At 40.3% G+C, this 24867-nt stretch overlaps 1 protein-coding gene across 1 annotated transcript in view; it reads right to left on the minus strand.

Annotated features, from left to right (window-relative positions):
• Window positions 1-22179, minus strand: part of LOC137026726 (cytosolic sulfotransferase 3) — an 88704-nt gene extending 66525 nt beyond the window's left edge. Inside the window, exons 1-2 of the mRNA XM_067394159.1 lie at window positions 22060-22179; window positions 5556-5694 (exon numbers count right to left, since the gene is read on the minus strand). Of these exons, the coding sequence (XP_067250260.1) occupies window positions 5556-5694; window positions 22060-22083 (163 nt within the window). The 5' untranslated portion in view covers window positions 22084-22179. The remainder of the gene's footprint in view (window positions 1-5555; window positions 5695-22059) is intronic.
• Window positions 22180-24867: the final 2688 nt, after the last annotated feature.

The raw sequence follows: 24867 nt of genomic DNA on the forward strand, positions 1-24867 counted from the left end.
CTCCCCACTCAGTGACGCACCCACTGAGAATCCTGTTGAAAGTGCCCTAGTTATTGGCGATTCTATTACACGGAACGTGAAAATAGAGACACCAGCCACCATAGTCACATGTTTGCTGGGGGCCAGAGCACCTGACATCAAAGCAAATTTAAAAGTGCTGGCTAATGCTAAACGTAAATATTCTAAAATCATTATCCACGTCGGAACAAATGATGTTCGACTTCGCCAGTCGGAGATCACTAAAATTAACATTAAAGAGGTGTGTGAACTCGCAAATTCAATGTCAGCAGAAGTAATTTGTTCTGGCCCTCTTCCTGTTCGTCGGAGTGATGAGATAGTTAGCAGGTTATCATCACTCAATGGCTGGCTGTCTAAGTGGTGTCCGCAGAATAATATAGGTTTCATAGACAATTGGAAAAGCTTTTGGGGCAGACCTGATCTGGTATTCATCCCTCCCGGGATGGTGCTGCTCTTCTATCTAGAAATTTGGCAAATAGTCTTAGAGCTGAAACATGACAAACCAGGGCCCAGATCAGGACGCAGACAAACTGGCTAAACCGACCGTCTGCTAGCCGCCTCACGTCACAGAACTCAAATAATTCACAGCACATAGAAACTCTTTCACCTAGATATTATCACATAGAGACTGTGTATGTACCTCGAACTAGTAAATACAAAAAACTTCCGAAACCTTTTAAGGGTAAAAATTTAATTGATGTTCAAAAAATGAAAATCACAGATAAATCAGATAAACAAATGATAAAGCTTGGGTTACTGAATATTAGATCTATTTCTTCAAAAGCACTTATTGTAAATGAAATTATCACAGACAATAAACTAGACTTGCTGTGTTTGACAGAAACCTGGCTAAAACCAGACGATTACATTACTTTAAATGAATCTAGTCCTCAAGGTTATGATTATCGACACAATCCTCGACAGAAAGGCAAAGGGGGAGGTGTTGCTGTAATTTATAGTAATATATTCAGAACAATTCAAAAGAATTTCAAATATAATTCCTTTGAAGTGATGGTGCTTTATGTAACATTATGTAAGTTGACATTTGTGTTGGCTACTGTATACAGGCCACCAGGGCACCATACTGACTTTATCAAAGAATTTGCTGATTTTCTATCAGAGTTAGTACTGGCTGTGGATAAAGTCCTTGTTGTTGGTGATTTTAATATCCATGTAGATAATAATAAAGACGCATTTGGATTGGCATTTGCAGACATTTTAAACTCTATTGGAGTTAGACAACACGTGTCAGGACCCACTCATTGTCGTAATCATACCTTAGATCTAATACTGTCGCATGGAATTGATATTGATGCTGTTGAAATTCTACAGCTGAGCGATGATATATCAGATCATTATTTAGTCTCGTGTATAATACAATTAGCCAAGGCTACAAAACCACCACCCAGCCATAAATATTGTAGAACCATCACGTCTACCACTAAAGATTGCTTTATAAATAATCTCCCCAAGCAGTTTCATCGCCTTAGTATACCTGACAACTTAGAAGAACTCGATGTTGCAACAGAAACTATTGGCTCTCTCTTCTCCAGCACATTAGATGCAGTCGCTCCTTTACGTCTAAAGAAGATTAATGAAAACTAATCCAACGCCGTGGTATGATGAGCACACTCGGGCTCTAAAATGAGCTGTTAGAAAAGCTGAACGTAGTTGGAAGAAAACAAAACTAGAAGTTTTTCGCCTTTCGTGGAAAGAAAAAATGATTGAGTACAGAACGGCTATAAGAAATGCTAGATCTACTTATTTTTCAAATCTCTTAATAGAAAACAAACATAATCCTAGGTATTTATTTGACACTGTGGCTAAATTAACTAGAAACAGAGATTCAACTGCTGACGTTTCCATAGAGCACAGCAGTAATGACTTTATGAACTTCTTTACATGCAACCGTCTACAGTTTCGCTTCAGACAGTGCACTGTAGTGTCCCTGAGGTAAAACTAGAATCATTCGCTGCTATAGGAGAGGAAGAATTATCTAAACTTATCAAATCATCAAAATCAACGACATGTATGCTAGACCCAATGCCCACTAAACTACTGAAAGAAATGCTTCCAGAGGTCGTAGGTTCACTTCTTGATATAATTAATTCATCCTTAACACTAGGATACGTGCCAAAAACCTTTAAGCAGGCTATTATTAAACCTCTTATTAAAAAACCTCAACTAGATCCGAGAGATTTAGTAAATTACAGGCCAATATCGAATCTACCTTTTCTGTCAAAGATACTAGAAAAGGCAGTTTCAACACAACTGTGCTCCTTTTTAGAAAGAAATGGAATCTGTGAGGATTTCCTGTCAGGATTTAGACCATACCATAGTACTGAGACTGCTCTCATTAGAGTTACAAACGATCTACTCCTATCATCCGATCGTGGCTGTATTTCTCTATTAGTGTTATTAGATCTCAGTGCTGCTTTTGACACCATCGATCATACCATTCTTTTAAAAAGACTTGAAAACTATATTGGCATATACTGGCTATACTGACGAAACCTACAAATTCACAAAACTAACAGAATGCATAGCTGACATTAAAAAATGGATGACAAGAAATTTCTTATTATTAAATTCAGAAAAAACTGATATACTAATCTTTGGACCAAAAACTTCCTCACGAAAAAACCTTGAATACTCTCTAACACTTGACGGGTGCTCCATTAAATCTTCGTCCTCAGTTAGGAACTTGGGTGTGCTCTTTGATACCAATCTTTCATTTGAAAGTCATGTTTCTAGTATCTGTAAAACCGCCTTCTTCCATCTAAAAAATATATCTAAATTACGACATATGCTCTCAATGACAAATGCAGAACAGTTGGTTCATGCATTCATGACCTCAAGACTAGATTATTGTAATGCTCTACTGGGTGGTTGTTCTGCTTGGCTTTTAAACAGACTACAGTTGGTCCAAAATGCGGCAGCTAGAGTTCTTACTAGAACCAGAAAGTATGACCATATTAGCCCAGTTCTGTCAACATTACATTGGCTCCCTATTAAACATCGTATAGATTTTAAAATCTTGCTACTTACTTATAAAGCTCTAAATGGTTTAGCTCCCCAGTACCTAAGTGAGCTCTTAATGCATTATAGTCCTTCACGTTTATTGCGATCTCAGAATTCAGGCCAGTTGATAATACCCAGAATATCAAAATCAACTGAAGGCGGCAGATCCTTTTCCTATTTAGCACCTAAACTCTGGAACAATCTTCCTAGCATTGTTCGGGAAGCAGACACACTCTGTCAGTTTAAATCTAGACTAAAAACACATCTCTTTGCTCTTTTTTCCCAGTGCTAGCACGCTGGGTTTTTCTCCTAGGGGGTTTTTTCCACCCCTGGGAGTCAGCCGACATTGGCTTAATGTAGCGCCATCTTGTATATGTTACATATTACCACGCTTGTTTGTACAGCTTATTTTTAACCACTTCCCTTTTTTCTGTGCTTCTAATATGTAAAGCTGCTTTGAAACAATTACCAATTGTAAAAGCGCTATATAAATAAACTTGACTTGACTTGACTTGACTTGACACTGCCAGAGCTATCCAAGACTTCAGCTCTCACATCCAATCTGAAACAGACAGTGACTTTATAAGATGATGAGAATAATGTGGAAACATCACAAGAGCAAAACAGAACCAAATTATGACATTGGTGATGATAATAAAAAATAACGTCATCTTGTAAAGTAGCTGTCTATTTTTTTCTGTGTATTTTTGCTGTATTACCTGACAGAAATAAATTTTATTATTATTATCATAATTATTTTATTTGACTGCTTTTTAAATTGTTTTAAATCAGATACATAAAGTTTTTTGAGTATGTGTTATTTTTGACACATTTCAGGGTTTTGTGCTGCAATATCCTGCCTTGTCAAACTTTGAATATAACGAAACTGAATTATAATTTCATAATTATAATATTTTAAACAAAAAATAACGTTCTTTAAGTAGCTGCTGGCATGTCCAAGAAGACTGTCATCAAAACAAAGCTCCAAAGATTTATATTCCAAAGGAATATTGTATTACCTTTTCGAAATAATCTATAAAACAGTTATGATTTGAGGAGCGTGTACTAATATTTTCAGTTCCATTCGCTTGTGCGTTGTCTCAAGGACACGCCCACAATAGAAGGATATCATGAATATTCGCGTAAGCGCCACCCAGTGGAACAGAATATTTCAGGAACCGAATATATTGTAACACCGGCGTTGGGTAGTGCAGAAGCTTTGAATTAGTTGCCGGCTGGTGAAACGCGCTGTTCTGAGCAGCTCTCTTCTTTGGAGACTTTGGCAAATAGTTCACGGAGTGTTTCGGAGTTCTGGATGTGACGGCTGTTGGGTGAGAAGTATCAGCTGTGCGGCTCATGGATGAAGATGGTCAGCGACTGTTAGATGGAAAATCAGCCCCGGTAAAAAGATCAGTTCTCAACTTCTTCTTTTCAGCATAACCCAAACAACTTTTCAGCCGTGGTCAAAGTATCGGTTCTTCAACAACTAGCTGTTTGGACAGCATAAAGGAGAAAGTTAGCTCCATCCTCAGATGCGGTCCTCCAATGAGACGTTGCTACGGAGCTTAGACACGCCCCGTCTATTGTCCATTGATTGCATCACGTAATGTCTGCGGAACAGTCCTGTTTTATTAGTAACTTTATAAAGTTTCCTAATATCTCCCTGATACCGAATTTCAATGTTTCATGCACACAGAATTAAAGAGAATAATAAATCCTGTAATTAGAACTCAAACATGACACACTTCTTACACACATATTACTAGACTGACCTAATAAAACAATGATTACAAGAGAAAGAAAATGCAAAAGGGAATACAAACATATAATGCATCGAATTCAACATGTTAGTCATCACATCATAGCATGTGTTATTCTGAATATAGTTTATAATGATGTTTCAATGATTGTCCATTTGAGATTGAGTCTATAAGAATAGAATCATTGGAACAGTGACTGGAGTCACTTGTGACCGGGTCAAAAAGGATTGTTCAACACAAAGGAGGTTTTGGTCTTAGATCCGTTGATTAGTGTTTACTGTTCTGTTGATAATACAAGAGGGCTTTGTGAGAGAATCGATAGATTTAATGTGGTCAGACCCCACGTGATAGGTTTTGATTAGTTTATTTCAGATGGGCTGAGAGGTACTCAAGACAGAGTTCTTTGTTAAAAAAAGTCACGTCATCATTCCTGTCAAGGCTGGGGGTCTTGGGGTCAGGAAATGGCTCTTTTGGTCAAATTAAGCTTTGTTAGGTCATGTTCCTTTTTGATGAAGTCATAGGTAAGTTCTGTTGAGCGATGCCCTACAACTGTGATACATTTTTTCCAAAATTCTTTGAATATAAAGCTAACAAGAATAGCACTTGAAACAGAAATCTTTTGTAACATTGTCCTTGCTATAACTTTTGATCAGTTTAATGTATCTTTGCTGAATAAAAAAAAAAACTGTAGCTCAGTGGTCATCACATGCTGGCTATTTTTCTTTAAACCTGTAAAGGTTCATGCAGTAAACTTACCTGCTTTGGGGTAAGTGGCGATTAAAATGTCATCAGGTCTTGCTTGAAAGTTTTTCACCTTTTCCCAGTTGTCAGTGAAGTAGTGGATCATAGAAACACCCTCAAAATCAAACAACTCGGGTCGATGAGATAGCTTCATCTGTAGAATTGGAAAGTGTCAGTTTAATAATGAAGCTGAAGCTTCATTGCATGGTCATTATTAGATAATCATCACAGGCCATAAACAGTCAATGTCAAAACCTGTTAACAAGCAAGAATTCAGTTACAAATCAATGAATAGATTAATACATATGGAGAAAAACATTCATGCATTTCATTGTTCTAACTTACCATAAGGGTACATGAATAATAATGTATTATTACTTCAACATGAACTAAATAGTGGTGGATGCATGAACTAATCAAGAATTAATGAAGAGCTAACCTTAACTACGATCTGAGTAATGTAGATTTATGCATAATTAATGGGAACCGTAACTACATTGTTAGTACTTGTTTGTACATTTCCCATAATCCATTGTCCAGGCTCATCATGCTTGATTACATTCAGCTATTGCTCATTAGCTTGCTAGTCTCTGCATTTATAAGCCTGGTTTATTCTGTCATTCATTGTGAAGTCTTGTATGTGTCAGCACTGCATTTCTGAGTGCTCATTTTGGTTTCCTGTTCTTTGGTTTGCCTCTATTTTGGATTTACTCTGTTTGACTGTCTCTCCTGGGTTTCCCTTTGTTCCTGTGCCCTGTTAACGTGTAGACTGTTTACCCTGTTTATGACCTTTTGCCTGTTTTTAGATAACGTCTTTGGATTACCCTTCAATAAACTACTGCATTTGGATCCTCAGTCTTGCATCTCTGAGCAGTTGCATAACAGATAGTTAATAAATTAGTAACATTTAGGGGAAAACTAAACCAATCAGGCTCTATAAGAATAAATGAGAAGGATTCTGACTCTGAGCAGTTGCATAACAGATAGTTAATGAATTAGTAACATTTAGGGGAAAACTAAACCAATCAGGCTCTATAAGAATAAACGAGAAGGATTCTGACTTTGAATTAAACTTGAATAATTTAATATTGCAATAATGTCAAATTTTGTCATCTGCAGCTTCGTCATAAACATCATTGGATGGTACATTAGTTTGCCATTATTTACATGGATCTTTATCAAATGTAGAAAATGTTAAATACACTAAACATCACCAATAATATGACAGTCTGATTTGTATGATTATTTCCCTTCAAACTCACCCTCCTGTGGCTTATACTTTGCTATACAAAAGCTAAAAATTAAAATGTAAAATGTAAAACATAGAAATAAAAAAGTAAATAAATACATAAATAAAATGGGTTGCAATTTCCCAAAAGAAATAGGCTAACCAAACAGGACCCATACACTACAGTTAGAGGAATGTTTACTTGGTATCACTTACAGTTCACTTTCCATCCAGATGCAGAAGGTGAATCATACTGTATCTTTGCTTTGTGACTTCTTGAAAAGCCACCAAATGTCCCTACTTGACATCACTTACCTGGGCTGAATACTGTGTGGCAGTGCATGTGAATTTGATTGTAAGTTTGAAAGATGTATCATCTTTCAAACATTTTAAAGATCACAGCATTGATCACACTTGGGAAGCATTATCATCACATTTTTTCCTTGCATTCTGCAGATATCTTACTTCTTTTGGGCCTTTCTCTATACTCTGATCTTAACAAACTTCATCTGTTAGATACAATATTTGGATTTTATTATAAACTAGTGAATAAGATAGATATTATGCTATATAAGTCATTTATATGCTATTACAATTTTCATACTTGATTCATTTGTCTTATAATTTTCCATTTTATTTAATAAAATTTATTCCTTTTATATCTAGGCTTCAAGCTCATCTGCCTGGATCACACTGCATCAATCATTGATAAAATAATTTCAATCATGACAACTCTCGGAGTGAATTAAATTCAACCAGCATTTATTGGCATGGGGTATGAAGTATACATGGCTTGATTATGGCGTACGAGATCTGCTACGCTGCTGCTGTTGCTGCTGCTGTTGCTGCTGCTGCTACTGCTGCTGCTGCTGCTGTTGCTGCTGAGCAAATACAAATTGTTTAGCTTAGTCAAATAAAACAACAAGGAAAAAGCTGCTGCAAGAATGGTAGAACCCCCGTAGCAGATCTCTACAGGTGGCGCTGGGGAGGAGGAGGGATAACAGCGCTTCACATTGCGCAGCTTGTCGATCGCAGGCTAGGGTACGATATATATGGTTGCGTGGATATGGAATTACTTCCGATTGGCTGATGCCATGGCGTAGAAAGAACCAATCAGCGCTCGGTTAGAGTTTCATGACTGAACTTTGTATGTACTTCATTTTATTCACCTTAGTCTTAAGGTCCTTTTGCAGTGCTTCTATTTTGCCTGCCATAGGCTTAAACTCTCTTTTACAGCTCTCAGCAGCATGCTCAAGGTTTATCAGTGTTCATTCAACACAACGTGATCCCAATACTCCAAACAGCACTGTATTAAAGGGTTAGTTCACCCAAAAATGAAAACTATGTCATTAATGACTCACCCTCATGTTGTTCCAAACCCATAAGACCTCCGTTCATCTTCGCAACACAGTTTAAGATATTTTAGATTTAGTCCGAGAGCTTTCTGTCCCTCCATTGAAAATGTATGTACGGTAGACTGTCCATGTCCAGAAAGGTAATAAAAACATCATCAAAGTAGTCCATGTGACATCAGTGGGTTAGTGTAACATCTGCATCCACCATCCATTCCTCCAACTGCCAGAGGGAGCCGTCTCCCGAATATTGAACACTGCCGCTTCTTCTCCCCTCTCTTCCTGTATACACTTGTTATAAGCCATGTTGTTTGTGCATTATGTTGCGAAGTATTGCCAGTTTACCCTGTCTCTACCAAGCGTTTCTTCTATTCCTGATTGTTTGCACGTGCATGTCCTTTTCTGACTTCGTCTTTTGGATTACCCTTTTGGATTAGTTTACTGTCTGGACTGCCGCTATTGTTATCGACCTTTTGCCTGTTGTTTGACCACAATTCCTGCTCAATATCTCTCTCTGTTTGTGCTGTTGTGTTTAATAAACCACCGCACATGGATTCGAACACTCAACTGAGTCAGCCTCCATTACAGAATACTTCGCCGGAACAGAATCCAGCGGAGCTAACGCAACTACAGGCCGCGTTCGCTTACCAGAACTACATGATCAAGGATTTCCAAGGCCAACTCACTTCACTACGAGCTGCTAACGAACATCTCACATGCTATATTCAATCCCTCCCACCGACCAGGCCTGATCCGGTAAGATTTTCATTACCTGATAAGTTTGATGGTACAGCTGAGAAATGCAGAGGATTTTTGCGTCAATGTACGATCTATTTCAATAACCAGCCTGAAGCTTTTCTCAGAGATTCGACTAAATGCTCTTTCATGATGTCATTGTTAACGGGAAGAGCTCTCGAGTGGGCATCAGCTGTCTGGGATCAGGATGACTGTGTAAGAACCTCGTATGATTATTTCACTAAGCAAATACGTGAAGTTTTTGAATATCCCGCGGGAGGGAGAGATGTTTTGTCAGAGCTGTTACAGTTACGCCAGGGAAACCGCACAGCAGCTGATTATGCCGTAGAATTTCGTACCCTAGCTGCGCAAAGTGGCTTGAATGAGGCAGCACTGAAACCAGTGTTTAAGCAGGGCCTCAGTCAGATGTTACAGCATGCCGAACTTGCATGCAAGGACGTGGGCTCAGATCTTCATCAACTGATTTCAATGGCTATAAAACTTGATAACCTCCTACGTAATAACCCACCCAGTTTGTTTGCAGCCTCAGCATCTGCCCCAGCCACAAACTTTCAGGAACCAGTCGAGCCCATGCAGATCGGATACACAAGAGTGTCTATGGAAGAACGTGAACGACGCAGAACCAACCGTCTGTGTTTCTACTGTGGTCAACCAGGTCATCAGTGTCATTCATGTCCTAACAAGCCCACCACGACCAAAGTGAGTACTGCCTTAACGACTATGCTGACTAGATGTTTTACTCTTCTCCTAACACTCTCATATGCTAATTCTGCTCAATGTGTTCCAGCGTTAATTGACTCCGGCTCAGCATTGAATTTGATCCATCATGAACTGGTCCATAAACTCAAAATACCTGTTATCCCGTGTATACCACCTATCAACATAACAGCCATTAATAGCCAACCTATTGGTGGAGGCATTACTCAAACTGCTCCTGTTACAGTCAAGATAGGCCTGTTCCACTTAGAAACAATCTCTTTGTATGTAACATCAACACACCAGCATCCTGTAGTCTTGGGGAATCCATGGCTAACTATTCATGATCCACAAATTTCCTGGAATTCCAAAGAACTTACTAAATGGTCACCGCATTGCTACAACCATTGCCTCCAGCTCCAGTTACAACTCCCATGTTTAACTACCAGCATTGAAAGCCCGGCAACTAATGAACCAGTTTCTATTCCCCCAGAGTATGCTGACTACAGTGAGGCCTTCAGCAAAACAAAAGCCACCCAGTTACCTCCACATTGCCCTTGGGACTGTGCGATTGAACGGTTAGCAAACACTGCACCCCCTAAGAGCAAGGTATATCCATTAACCATTCCTGAAATGCATGCCATGGAGAAATACATTGAAGAGGCTCTAGAATCCGGTTTCATCCGTCCTTCCACATCTCCAGCAGCATCAGGTTTTTTCTTTGTTGAGAAGAAAGATGGTGGTCTACGTCCCTGAATCGATTACCGAGGTCTCACCTCCGTTACCATCAAGAACAGGTACCCACTGCCATTAGATCCCTCTGCATTAGAACAGTTGCGTGAAGCCACCATTTTCACTAAATTAGACCTGCGCAGTGCTTATAATTTAATCAGAATCCGAGAAGGTGACGAATGGAAAACGGCCTTTATCACCACCAGGGGGCACTATGAATACTCCGTTATGTCGTATGGCCTGGCCAATGCTCCATCCGTGTTCCAGTCCTTCATTAATGAGATTTTCTGTGACATTCTGAACCACTATGTTATTGCTTACATAGATGATATTCTGATCTACTCAAAAACATGTGAGTTACACATCCAGCATGTAAGAAATGTTCTGTCTCGATTACTGGCTAACAACTTGTATGTCAAGGCTGAGAAATGTGAATTTCATGTCTCTAGTACAACCTTCCTTGGCTACAGGATCAGTCATAGAGGAGTAGAGATGGACACTGGGAAAGTTGAGGCAGTCACAGAATGGCCACGTCCTACCACGGTAAAGGAATTGCAAAGGTTTTTGGGATTTGCTAATTTTTATAGAAGGTTTATCCGTAACTACAGTTCCATTGCAGCTCCTCTGACATCACCAGAAAACTAACAACAGCAGAAAGAAACTATGACGTGGGTAACAAGGAACTGTTGTCTATAAAAGCAGCACTGGCAGAATGGAGACACTGGTTGGAGGGAGCTCGCCATCCTTTTCAGGTTATTACTGACCACAAAAATTTGGAATACATCAAGTCTGCAAAACGTCTCAATCCAAGACAAGCCCGCTGGTCATTGTTCTTCACAAGGTTTCAATTCACAGTCACTTATCACCCAGGAAGCAAGAATGGCAAAGCTAATGCCCTTTCACGAAGATTTGACTCAAATGAAACTTCTTGCTGTCAGGGGCCAATTCTACCTCCTTCTGTTATTGTGGCACCCAAGACAGTCCAAGACACCCCGAGAACTCCCAGCTGGTCTCCTTGAACCTCCTGGTGCTTAACTCCTTTTGGTTTAACAATTAATGATGTTTCTGTGTATGTCAAGACTTGCAGTGTGTGTGCTCAGTCCAAGACAGCCCGAGAACTCCCAGCTGGTCTCCTTGAACCTCTGCCAATTCCTCAGCGCCCCTGGTCTCATCTGGCTGTGGACTTCGTTACTGATCTACCCAGTTCCAATGGCTACACCACAATCCTGGTAATTATTGATCGCTTCTCTATAACGAAGTCCACAGCCAGATGAGACCAGGGGCACTGAGGAATTGGCAGAGGTTCAAGGAGACCAGCTGGGAGTTCTCGGGGTGTCTTGGACTGAGCACACACACTGCAAGTCTTGACATACACAGAAACATCATTAATTGTTAAACCAAAAGGAGTTACGCACCAGTTCTACTGTCCGTTGAATGCCAGGATTCCCGGAGCTCAGAGATGTGTGCACCCATTGTGTGATTTGCTGGCGAAGAGATCTTGGGACAAAATGATGGCCAGGAGGACATTCAGAGGGAGTTGGTTCTGTTTGCTGTTCACGTTGCAGTTCCTCCATTATATCCCAGCGAATGGGTGCCACAATAACAGAAGGAGGTAGAATTGGCCCCTGACAGCAAGAAGTTTCATTTGAGTCAAATCTTCGTGAAAGGGCATTAGCTTTGCCATTCTTGCTTCCTGGGTGATAAATGACTGTGAATTGAAACCTTGTGAAGAACAATGACCAGCGGGCTTGTCTTGGATTGAGACGTTTTGCAGACTTGATGTATTCCAAATTTTTGTGGTCAGTAATAACCTGAAAAGGATGGCGAGCTCCCTCCAACCAGTGTCTCCATTCTGCCAGCACTGCTTTGATATACAACAGTTCCTTGTTACCCACGTCATAGTTTCTTTCTGCTGTTGTTAGTTTTCTGGAAAAAAAAGCACAGGGAATATGCACAGAATTCACTTACTCATTCATCTACAGGACTCACCCCCTTCAAGTGTGTTCTAGGTTATCAGCCTCTCATGTTCCCTTGGTCTGGACAACCTTCTGAAGTGCCTGCGGTGGATGATTGGGTCCGAAGAAGTGAACGAGTGTGGGACAGTGCCCATGTGAGGCTGCAGAGGGCAATCAGAGCCCAGAGGATCAAGGCAGACCGCAGGAGGCGTCCCCATTCAAACTACCAGCTGGGTCAGAGGGTCTGGCTGTCGACTCGAGATCTACGGTTGCGGCTGCCCAGCAGGAAGCTCAGCCCACAGTATGTATTTCTCCATCCTTTCATGTCTCTCTGTTGAAACTGGTCCACCCTGCTTCCGGCCCCACTACTGAGGAGAGGGAACCCCCTCCACCACTGGACATTGATGGAGCTCCGGCTTACCTGGTAAAGCAGATTCTGGATTCCAGGTGTCATGGGGGCCAGTTGCAATACCTGGTGGACTGGGAGGGCTATGGTCCTGAGGAGAGATCATGGGTGGCCGCCAAGGACATCTTAGACCCATCTTTGACCCAGGAGTTCCACCAGGCACACCCCAATCGTCCTGCACCCAGACCAAGGAGACGGCCACGAAGAACACCTGGAGGTGTTCATAGGGGAGGGATTCTGTAACATCTGCATCCGCCATCCATTCCTCCAACCACCAGAGGGAGCCGTCTCCCGAATATTGAACACTGCCGGTTCTTCTCCCCTCTCTTCCTGTCTACACTTGTTATAAGCCATGTTGTTTGTGCATTATGTTGCGAAGTATTGCCAGTTTACTCTGTCTCTACCAAGCGTTTCTTCTATTCCTGATTGTTTGCACGTGCATGTCTCCTTGCCTGTTTCTGACCTCATCTCTTGGATTACCCTTTTGGATTAGTTTACTGTCTGGACTGCCGCTATTGTTATCGACCTTTTGCCTTGCCCTTTCACGAAGATTTGACTCAAATGAAACTTCTTGCTGTCAGGGGCCAATTCTACCTCCTTCTGTTATTGTGGCACCCAAGACAGTCCAAGACACCCCGAGAACTCCCAGCTGGTCTCCTTGAACCTCTGCCAATTCCTCAGCGCCCCTGGTCTCATCTGGCTGTGGACTTCGTTACTGATCTACCCAGTTCCAATGGCTACACCACAATCCTGGTAATTATTGATCGCTTCTCTATAACGAAATCCACAGCCAGATGAGACCAGGGGCACTGAGGAATTGGCAGAGGTTCAAGGAGACCAGCTGGGAGTTCTCGGGGTGTCTTGGACTGAGCACACACACTGCAAGTCTTGACATACACAGAAACATCATTAATTGTTAAACCAAAAGGAGTTACGCACCAGTTCTACTGTCCGTTGAATGCCAGGATTCCCGGAGCTCAGAGATGTGTGCACCCATTGTGTGATTTGCTGGCGAAGAGATCTTGGGACAAAATGATGGCCAGGAGGACATTCAGAGGGAGTTGGTTCTGTTTGCTGTTCACGTTGCAGTTCCTCCATTATATCCCAGCGAATGGGTGCCACAATAACAGAAGGAGGTAGAATTGGCCCCTGACAGCAAGAAGTTTCATTTGAGTCAAATCTTCGTGAAAGGGCATTAGCTTTGCCATTCTTGCTTCCTGGGTGATAAATGACTGTGAATTGAAACCTTCTGAATGACTTTATTCAGCATTGTATTCTCTTTCGGGTCTGTTGTCAATCCGGGTTCACGACTCCGCAGTGAACACTGCCGGAGTAAGACGCTGCTGACGTGTTATCCGGTGCGCTCGAGCTTTGTTTACAGTCTGAGGGAGATGCACGCTGTTTTCAAGCTATTCTACATTGTTTTTATTTTGGTATTGCTATATTTTTTTAAATGGTGCGTAAGTGTGCATGTCGCGGATGTCCTAATTGCCAAAAACAATGACATAAATTTGCATTACCAACGCCGACAGATGAAAGGATTCAATGGAATCAATTCAATGGAAAGGATTCCGGAAGAGAATACAATGCTGAATAAAGTCGTAGTTTTTGTTATTTTTGGACCAAAATGTATTTTCGCTGCTTCAAAAACTTCTAACTAACCCACTGATGTCACATGGACTACTTTGATGATGTTTTTATTACCTTTCTGGACATGGACAGTCTACTGTACATACATTTTCAATGGAGGGACCAGGGCCGGCGCTACCTATAGGCAGAGCAGGCAGTTGCCTAGGGCCTCGGGCATGGAGGAGGGGCCTCCTGCCTCCACTACCATAACACCCCCCAAGCAAAATACTAGGCTCTTTTGCCATTGGATATAGATGAATTCACAGTGATTCTCACCTGTAATTAAACCAACTATTGTCACCGTATCAAAGTGGGTCCCACCTTCTAAATACATCATAAAACTTACGAAAATGCAACTTTTCTGCAGCTGACTGGCTTTAAGTCATTGAATTATGATTGCGCCGAAACCAGCATCCTTTATATGGGGTGCAAAGCAAAGGCTAAAACCACTCAAGGAAGTGCAGTTCGTAATGTTACGTCCCAGTCTAGGGGTGGGAAAGCAACATAAATGAAGAATGTCACGTAAGGAGAGATTTTTGTTTATTGTAGAAGCTTAATCATCCATCCAGTAGGCTAATAGGTCCAGGAATGGGCATAAACCAAAACAACAAACAAAACGTCTCGGGTTACGAGTGTAACCCTTGTTCCCTGAGTAAGGGAACGAGACGCTATGTCGGATGACGTGATCACGTCATCCGACGTAGCGTCGATAGTTCCCACGAAAGGGAACAAAAACTAACTATTTTTAATGATCTACCTTAACCTAACAAAGAAAAAATTAACAAAAAAGAAACTCTCAGAAGGAAGGAAACTCCAAAAAAGACAAACAAACACTAATCACAGAATATTATATACGTCCGAGGACGTAACAGTAATGTAGTTGTGCGAGTTGTCATCATCTCTTTTGGACTGATTGCAATGTATTCTAAAAAATAAACGTGTTCTGTAGATCGGCGTTATTTCTGGACATATCATTTGCCAGTTTATGAGTTTAAAAGAGCGCGAGCGCCGTCGCCGTGTCCAGACTGTTAGACACTTTAAATTTGTGCATAATGAATGACATCGCTGACTACGATACTGAAGTGAAAGCAAAGTTCGTATTCAAAATCAAAGAGCTAGAGTATGCTATAACAGCACTAGAGTACTTTTTTTTAATGTTTCAAAAACAGTATCTCATCTGTCTGTATCTTTTAAATTCTGCTGTTTACATTACTGTTCTACCGCAATACTTACTTTCAGTTTTCAAAACATAAATATTGTTGTTATATTTATTGAAAAATCAGCGTACGATTTTATTAAGTAAGTATTAATGCTTAGAATTTTTATCTCTTTCACTTTTACTATATAGTAGTTGATTTGTGTAGCCACTCTTGGTTAAACATTTAAAATCCACACTCTAAAAAATGCTGGGTTGAAAATGGACAAACCCAGCGGTTGGGTTAATTGCCCCACGTGCTGGGCACCAACTGTTTAAAAATGACTAAATGGCTGTCATAAAATGAACCAAAAATAGGTTTGAAATTAAAAATCAGACTAATTACTAGAGACAACAATAATAATCAAAAGGTGAACATTTATTAATAAGCAACTTAAATGTTTATTGTTTAATTATTATTCATGTTCATTTATTAAACATATTAATAAATGTTAATTTCCAGCTTTGGGTTCATTTTAAGCAAGTAATACAGTAATTTTTAAATGATAGTTGAGTTTAAAAAAAATAAAAATAAAAATAAAAAAAAAACATTTAACCCATTTGCTGGGTTAAAACACCCCAATTGCTGGATTTGTCCCTTTTCAACCCAAACTTTTTTGTTTTTTTTAACCCAGCATTTTTTTAGAGTGTACTACCGTTTACTGAGAGGTTCTTTGGGGAACAAAAAGTAGTTATTTTATGGCATCACTGTGTAAAAACTCCCTTTTGGAACCTATTTTTAAGAGTGTGTAGTGCATATTTGAAGAATTGCATTGCAATACATATGATAATATAGTTTAAATTGGTTTAACAGGAGGGGAAAATTATTAAGGCATGATGTTAATTTCTTAAGTGATTTTCCTTTTCTTTCATTTTACTGTAGGCCTAAACAGTTTGTTATCCCAAATAGTGGGTAGGTGTGTTAGGACACTGTAAATAAATTACAGAACAAATTATTACCAAAAAAAAAAAAAAAAATGATGGCATCCTCAACAAACAAATAAGAGATTACCTTTATTAAGAGATTACCTTAATTAAACTTTTATTAATATGGACATATAAAAATAAAATGAATATATATAAATGTGTAGCTATAAAAATATAAACATTTTAATAACAGATGTTAAATAAAGAGGTAAGGAATAATATTTGTTTTAAGTGCTTTTTATTAGGATTATTTATTGTGGAGCGGGGGGCCTCCAACATAAAGTTTGCCTAGGGCCTCCAAATGTCTAGAACCGGCCCTGGGAGGGACAGAAAGCTCTCGGACTAAATCTAAAATATCTTAAACTGTGTTCCGAAGATGAATGAAGGTCTTACGGGTTTGGAACGACAAGAGGGTCATTAATGACATAATTTTCATTTTTGGGTGAACTAACCCTTTAAATGTGCATAAATCAAAGCACTAATTTAATCCAACAAAGCGGCACACAAACCAACCAACAAAGCGGCACACAAACAGCAGCAACATGTAGGATGGCGATGGTACGGTACAAAACAGAAAACAAGCAAATATGAGACTAAAGGTTTTTAAACTCTTACTTCTAGAAAATTAAGTACAAATATTCATCAGGTGTATTTTGCTTACGTTTTTAATTAATTTATGAAGCCACTGTAAACTTTATTGTTACATATTATTATATTGTTATATTTCATTGCTATTATGTTTTGTCCAGGCAATTAGTTTATTTTGTTGTAAATAAATAAGCCTGACAATGTCACTGCCAAATACCTATAAGTACTGTACTGTAGTCTGTTGTGGTATTCTGCCATGTTTCTCACGTACACAACCCCAAATCGTAAACTCAGGGCTTACAGAAAACCCAGTGTTATGTGTGGTTGTAGGGACAAGCATACAAATGATACATGTTGATACAAATGAGAACGGACGATGAGTGAGGGCAAACACAGGGTATAAATACAAGTGACTAACAAGAGGAACCAAACAAGGTGATGGGATAATGAACGAGACACAGGTGGATCAAATGAACTAATCAGACAGACTGGGGAAAAACTAGGCCACAGGACACAGTACATGTAACATATCGCCCCCCCTCCGGGTAGGCGCGGCCTCGCGCCATATGGAGTCCAACAGAGGAGGGGGGGCAGGGGTTCTGGAGGAGGGCGAAGGGCAAAGGAAAAAACAAACAAGAGTCCATAGAAAACAAAAATAGTCCAAGGGGGAGTGGAGGGTGGGAGGAGCCAAGGGGAAGCCTGGAGCAGGAGGAGCCAGATGTTGGTCCAGAGACCAACCATGAAGAGGCCCCATGGTGGAGTCGAGGACAGGAAAAACCATCGTGGGGAGATGAGAGGCGCCACCCTGGGGACGACCGATGGAGAAGCCAATGATGATGGTGATCCAGGTGAAGTTGGAATGCTGGAGAGCCCAACCGACACTACTGGATTTGGAGACCGAGCTGGAGCCGGGACGACGAGCATCCGAGGTGGAATCCGGGAACCTGAAGACTGAGATGGAGGCGGTGCAACCGAGGGCGAAGGAGGAGACGGGGGGAAGGAGGAGCCAGGCGAAACCGTAGGTGCAGGCTGGACGACGTCTGACCAAGTCGGAGCCTGTGGGACGAGGGAGCCCGGTGGAGTCTTGAGGCTGAGGGTATCCGGTGGAGCCGAGGGAGGGAGGAGCCACGGCGAAAGCGAAGCGTCGACAGGCCGCGGTGGAGTGTTGGACTCGAAGGCTGGAGGCGGAGCCAGGAGAACCTCAGTCCACGGTGACACTGGTGGCCTGAAGCGTCGAGTCGGATCCATGCGTTTACGTGATGGAGTTGATGAGAGGCTGAAGGGTACCAGGGGAGGCAGAGATGAGATGGTTTGAGGAGGCGGGAGAGGGAGGTTGGGAGGGAACACAGGGCTGGACAGAACCAGCAGGGGCACGGACAGTTCTGAGCTGGATGGGACCAGCGGGGACACACACAGTTCTGAGCTGGACGGGACCAGCGGGGACACACACAGTTCTGAGCTGGATGGGACCAGCGGGGACACAAGACAAGGGAAATTTACCTCCTCAAACACATCCAATAAATCCAGAAAGATTTCTGTAGACATGACGATGCCATCCACCGTGGTGATGTTGTGGTTGGGGCTCTCTTCCCAGCCCTCGAACTCCACTAACACTCCCTCGACAGCACACGATGTAACGGGCTCACGCACCTGGTCAGACACACCTAGCGGTTCACACCCCAGGGTGACGACTCCTTCCGTCCTCTCTTCAGGTTCGGTCTCGTTCGTCCCAGCAGGTTGATCTCCGCGGTCTGCGGTGGGCTCTCGTTTCTCCATCGTGCCCGTCGATGGCGGATGGTTGGTCTCTGGATGTGGAGTGGTGCTGGTGTCGTCCTCAGCAGGGCTGATGGTGAACGGAGAGTTGTTGTTTACCAGCACCCACTCCACGTATGCGGCGAAATCCTCAGTTGGACCGCCCGCTGGAATGCGTGCCTTGGACCGCTCGCTCAGGCCGGTACGATAGTAAATACAGAGCGAGCGGTCCGGGATGTGAGTCAGGCACGCAAGCTGGAGAATGTCACTGGTGTGCTGTTCCAGCGAGCGGTCTCCCTGCTCCAGGCAGAGGAGCTGGACTGGGGGTAGAGCCATGAAGGAAAAACAAAACATAAAAACTGAAGTAAAATGCCGCAAAAGAAAAAAACTGTTTTGGTCCGTTCTTCTGTTACGTGTGGTTGTAGGGACAAGCACAACGACGATGAAGATGACGAATATAACAATACTTTAATTCCAAACAGAGTGAGACAGCATACACACGTGTTGATACAAACGAGAACGGACGATGAGTGAGGGCAAACACAGGGTATAAATACAAGTGACTAACAAGAGGAACCAAACAAGGTGATGGGATAATGAACGAGACACAGGTGGATCAAATGAACTAATCAGACAGACTGGGGAAAAACTAGGCCACAGGACACAGTACATGTAACACCCAGAACTTCTCACTTGTATTTACGACTTTGTGATGGCGTTCATGTGTGTTCCACAAGACAGAGCTACACATGATGTTTTATTAACAGAGTTCGGGAGGAGCATGTGCAAATGATCTATCCAATCAACTTGTCATCAGCAATTACCACATCTATTCTATCAGCATGAGAGGAAGTCGATATATATATCCACAGTCGACTCACCTACATTCCTCGACAGTTTCCAGCATCCCTCCACCACCCCGACTCCTCATTCTTGGCTTGTTTCTACCACAGCCAGGAATACGGCCACAAAAACAGATCTCGGAGCCCTCTACTCGGACAGCACACCAAATACGCATACCATTTATTCTGACTTATTTGTAAGTGTGAACTCATGAACTGACAAACCACCATTCACACATGTTGGAGTGGATTGCTTTGGTCCCTTTGAGATAAAGCGAGGAAGAAGAGTTATGAAACATTATGGAGTAATCTTCACATGTTTGACGATAAGGACTGTTCACCTTGAAATAGCAGCTCCTCTCAATATACAGACTCATTCATTTATACATTAATCCATTTTATCACATATCGAGATCATGTAACTGAGATGATGTGGAAGGATAATGTGTATTTTTGACGAAGTTGGCGATATGTTCAATAGGTTCAATACATCAATGGATCGGTGAATATCTACCACAACTGCAAGAATGCCAGAAGTGTCTGGTGAGGACATACAACTTTCAATTGGGATATGTTGTGCTTGTAGTGAACGACACAGCACCAAGGAGTTCATGGATTATGTGCAGGATTATTCACATTCACATTATTGACATTTGATATTCAACAGTGCTTTGCATCTGCCTGCATTGACACCATTTTCTTTAAGAGCTTCTGAAGTGCCTTGACTTGACAAAGTAACTTGACTTGACTTGACACCAAGATAAAAGAGGGTTAACATGTCAAGTGAGACTCAAGACCAAGAATACTGGCCACTCAAGATTTGAAAGTGAAAAAGTGACATGATGTGTAGCCAAGTATGGTGTCCCCTACTCAGAATTTGTGCTCTGCATTTCACCCATCCAAGTGCACACACACACAGCAGTGAGTATTGAACACATACATCCCGAGCCTCGGGCAGCCATTTTGCTGCGGCACCCAGGGAGAGACTTGAGACTTGAACCAGCAACCTTCGACTCTCTAACATTTGGCCACAACTGCCTGCTTGTATTCTCTAAAACTCTCAAATGACTTACATTTTGACAGACTTGCATGACTAATATTGAGGACCAGGAGTGCCACTTAAAAATAAAACGAAGAATCAATTAATTAATTTAATAATTCAAATGAATCACTTTTTATATGAGCAAATTAATAGACATATTTAAAGTTGTTTATTTAACTCCTGTTTTTAAATGTAGCTTAATAAAACAATAAAACAATAAATTTAAAAAATCTTTTTTGAATGTATAAATAAATAGACAAATTTGAAACGGGTTATTTAATTAATTTTTTAAATCGTAGATCAATAAAACAATAAAAAGTACATTAGTAAATCATTTTAAATGCACATTTAAATCACTTTTAGACTAAAGACACTGACTACAAACAGTTTAATCGACATGCCGACTTTCTTCAGTTGATTATGGACATTGCTCACACATTGAAGAATCGGACATTTGAACACATACACATTCGCATATACTTATGTATTTGTGAAAATAAGATGTATCATAATTAAGATAAATATAAGAAAATAAGAGATGCAATATATGCATCAAGTTTTGCACTGAAATGCATCATGGATTTAATACCCACTAGTGCTGCTAAAGAAAGTGATCTTTGTTTGTTTGTTTTATTTTCATAATTACAATTATTCACATTTTATTTAAAGTCAGAGTACTTCTTGTTTATTATTATGGAGCCTATTTGATTTACTTTATCCCTAAATGTTAATTAATGCATTAACTATCATTTAATTAATGATGCCATTATTCACGCATGAATCCATATGACTCCGGTCATAGTTAAGGTTAGCTCTTTTTTTTTTAATTTATTTTTATTTTTAAAAATACTTTATTTATTGGCATTTATAACAAATATACAGAAAATCCACCATGTAACAAGAAAAAATAAAAAAAGGAACATTTTTAACCCGCTCCCACCATATCCCCCCTTCCCCTTATAGCTCTTTATTCATTTTTTATTAGCTCATGCATTCAATACTCAATAGTTCATGTTGAAGTAAGTATTAATTCAGGTATTAATACATAATTATTCATGTACTCTTATTGTACAGTGTTACCTATAACTTATGAATCAATTATATTTCACAATTTTCATTATTATATTTCTAAGGTTGATCTGTGGCAGAAATATCCCTATGATAAATAAGACTACATTTAAAGTATACTCTACTAAAGGTACAGTACTTTCTATAGTGCCTTTAAACTGCAATCATGTGATTTTCTTAATTTCCAAATCATTATCATATGGTATCTATGATTTCTCATTTATAACTCACCCATCCTTATTCCCAAGTTTCCACACCCAAGGGTGAATAAAACAGCTTTTGATTAATAAATCAGGTAAGGTATTTCTTCAATTATATCGTAAAATAATTTCAAGAAATGTATTTACTCACTGAGGACAAGTCTGGGATTTCCATTATGTTGAAAATGTGTCCCTGTAAATCTCTTGATCCTTTTTGTTTGCTCCTCTCTTCTGCTTTCCTCAAATGTTTTCCGCAATGATTGTCACAGATGAAATCTGAGTCCCCCCTCCTCCTTCTTTCTTTCTCTCTCTCTCACTCTCTCACACACACACTTTTAGTAAAAAATTGTTTAGAATGTTTATATAGCGATTTGAATTATAGAGGGTGTGGCCTGAAGTCTGAATATATACCACAATAAAAGGACTTTGGTCCACATAATGTAGGTCAAATCAGTGTACACACATTTTTGTTTGGACATTCCATTGACTTGTATTGTTCTCCCCACAATGTAGGTGAATGTTCTTTTGTTACAGTATAATATCCTACTTCATCCATTACTTCTTTCTCCTTAAAAGCTTTTTAGGAAGAGCATTGGACTATGACATACAAAACAAAACAAACAAAACAAACAAACAAACAAATAAATACATTGTTAACAGAAATTTGATTTACAGTTTTTTTCGATTGCTAAACGGCAGTGAGCACAACTGGAGCTACATGTGCAAAACTACCAACAGTCACCTGAGCTAAACAGTTAACACATGGCTCAAAACAGGCTCAGTGCAGCCAAACACTATGCACAACCCTCACTGAGATAACACACACTGTCACTCAGAACACACTGAGAGTAAAAACACTAGCATCAAACACCAACACAGAAAATACAAACTTTTCATCTTTACAGTTTGAACAATTTCAGTGACTTCATACAAAGTAATATTTTCTTCAAAGAAAAGAGAGACATTCTTTCACATGATTTATTTACATTTTTAGAACATAATTCTTTAGGGTAAATGAAAATTAGCAGTTTGCTTCAATAGTCTGTAGTAATTTACGGAATTACAGTAATGAGTTACATTATATGTATATATATATATATATATATATATATATATATATATATATATATATATATATAGATGTGTGTGTGTGTGTGTGTTCACTAACAAGTCTAAAACAAGACACCTGCTTAGCCTTTCAGCTGAAATTGCAATGTTTGAAAGGCACAATTTGAAATCTATTCTGTTTTGAATGTGTGGTTCACAGTTTTGACAGCAGTGTGTTAGCATTTGAACAAAGTGCTGTAAATCCACAGTGTTGTGCAGGTTGTGGTTAAAGTCATGGGATAAGTGTGTAGAGTTTTGAAAACTGTGTTCAAGCAATGAAAAACGAACTAGAGTTTGGTCCACATGAACTGCTGCTGTGCAGACTGTAGTTAGAGTTTTGCACATGTGACTCCAGTTGTGCCCACTGTCGTTTAGCAATTGAAAAAAACTGTAATTTATTTATGATGTTATGACAATAAGTATTACAAAACACTCTTCCCAGGGCTAGTGGAGCCCCTGAAAAACTAGGTTTGGTTGGTACAGAAAGTTATTTAGGGCCCGAGCACCGATGGTGTGAGGACCCTATTGGAATTGCTCCGTTTATTATTATTAGGGCCCAAGCGAATTAAGCGCGCAGGGCCCTCTTGTTCTTCTAAGGATTATTAGGGCCCAAGCGAAAATTCGCGCAGGGCCCTCTTGTTCTTCTAAGGATTATTAGGGCCCAAGCGAATTAAGCGCGCAGGGCCCTCTTGTTCTTCTAAGGATTATTAGGGCCCAAGCGAAAATTCGCGCAGGGCCCTCTTGTTCTTCTAAGGATTATTATTATTATTTTTTTTTTTTTTTTCGTCTTCCGGGGCTTTTTGGGGGCCTTAACATGCTCAAAAACTCTTGAAAATTGGCACACACATTGGAATCCGCGGCCATTAGGACGCCGGAGAGGCTGGTACCCGGGCGTGGCAGGGGGGCTCGACAGCGCCCCCTTGAAAAAAGTCTGAAAATTTGGTCCATATATTAAACATGCTTGCACGTATTAGTATGAAACTCGGTACACATATAGACCTCATCGGGCCGAACAACTTTCGCGCTCTAAGTTAATCGCCACGCCAACAGGAAGTCAGCTATTAAGGGTTGTTTGAAAAACGCATGCTCCACCAACTGGCAGCAGGAAGTGTATCACTTTTTGAAATGTTTTGAGATCACCCTCTTATTTTTACCTGATTTGCTTCAAACTTCATCAGTGTAATGTCAATACACAGCAGATGTAGACCTATGACAGGATTTTTGATATTTGAAATATTGTTGCCATGGCAACAGGTCAAACTGTAATAATATTCTTGAGTGTTTTTGAGGCTCTTAACATGCTTCAAATTGCATGAAACTCGACAACACATCAATATTGTCAACCAGTAGACATGGACAAAGCCATAGAAATGGGCGTGGTGGAGGGGCTCAGTAGCGCCACCTTTTGACAAAAGTGGGGGGGTTAGTTTTTCCTACAGTCACCAAACTCGGTACACATATTATTCTCATCAAGCCGGACAATTTTCTAATTTACATTCATTAGCTCCGACCAACAGGAAGTCAGCTATTTTGGTTTGAATGTTAATTTTTTGAAAAAACAGGCTATGAATTTTATACTACTACTCCTACAGGGTTTATCCAATTTACACCAAGCTTTTTTGAACTTGTTGCGAACACATTGAAGTTGTTTAATTGCAAACGGATTTTGGATATCTCAAACGGTTTGGCCGTGGCGAGGCAACGAATTTATGGCGAGAAAAGGGAAACAGGAAATGTGTTATAACTTCTGCATACATTGATTGATGTTTATGAAACTTCAGGAGTGTGTTGGTTGTAGTAGTCTGATCACATGGATGTAACTATTGTGAGTCAAAGTTATAGTGCCACCAAA

The sequence above is a fragment of the Chanodichthys erythropterus genome, chromosome 9 (genome assembly GCF_024489055.1).
Source record: "Chanodichthys erythropterus isolate Z2021 chromosome 9, ASM2448905v1, whole genome shotgun sequence".
NCBI classification, from domain to species: domain Eukaryota; kingdom Metazoa; phylum Chordata; class Actinopteri; order Cypriniformes; family Xenocyprididae; genus Chanodichthys; species Chanodichthys erythropterus.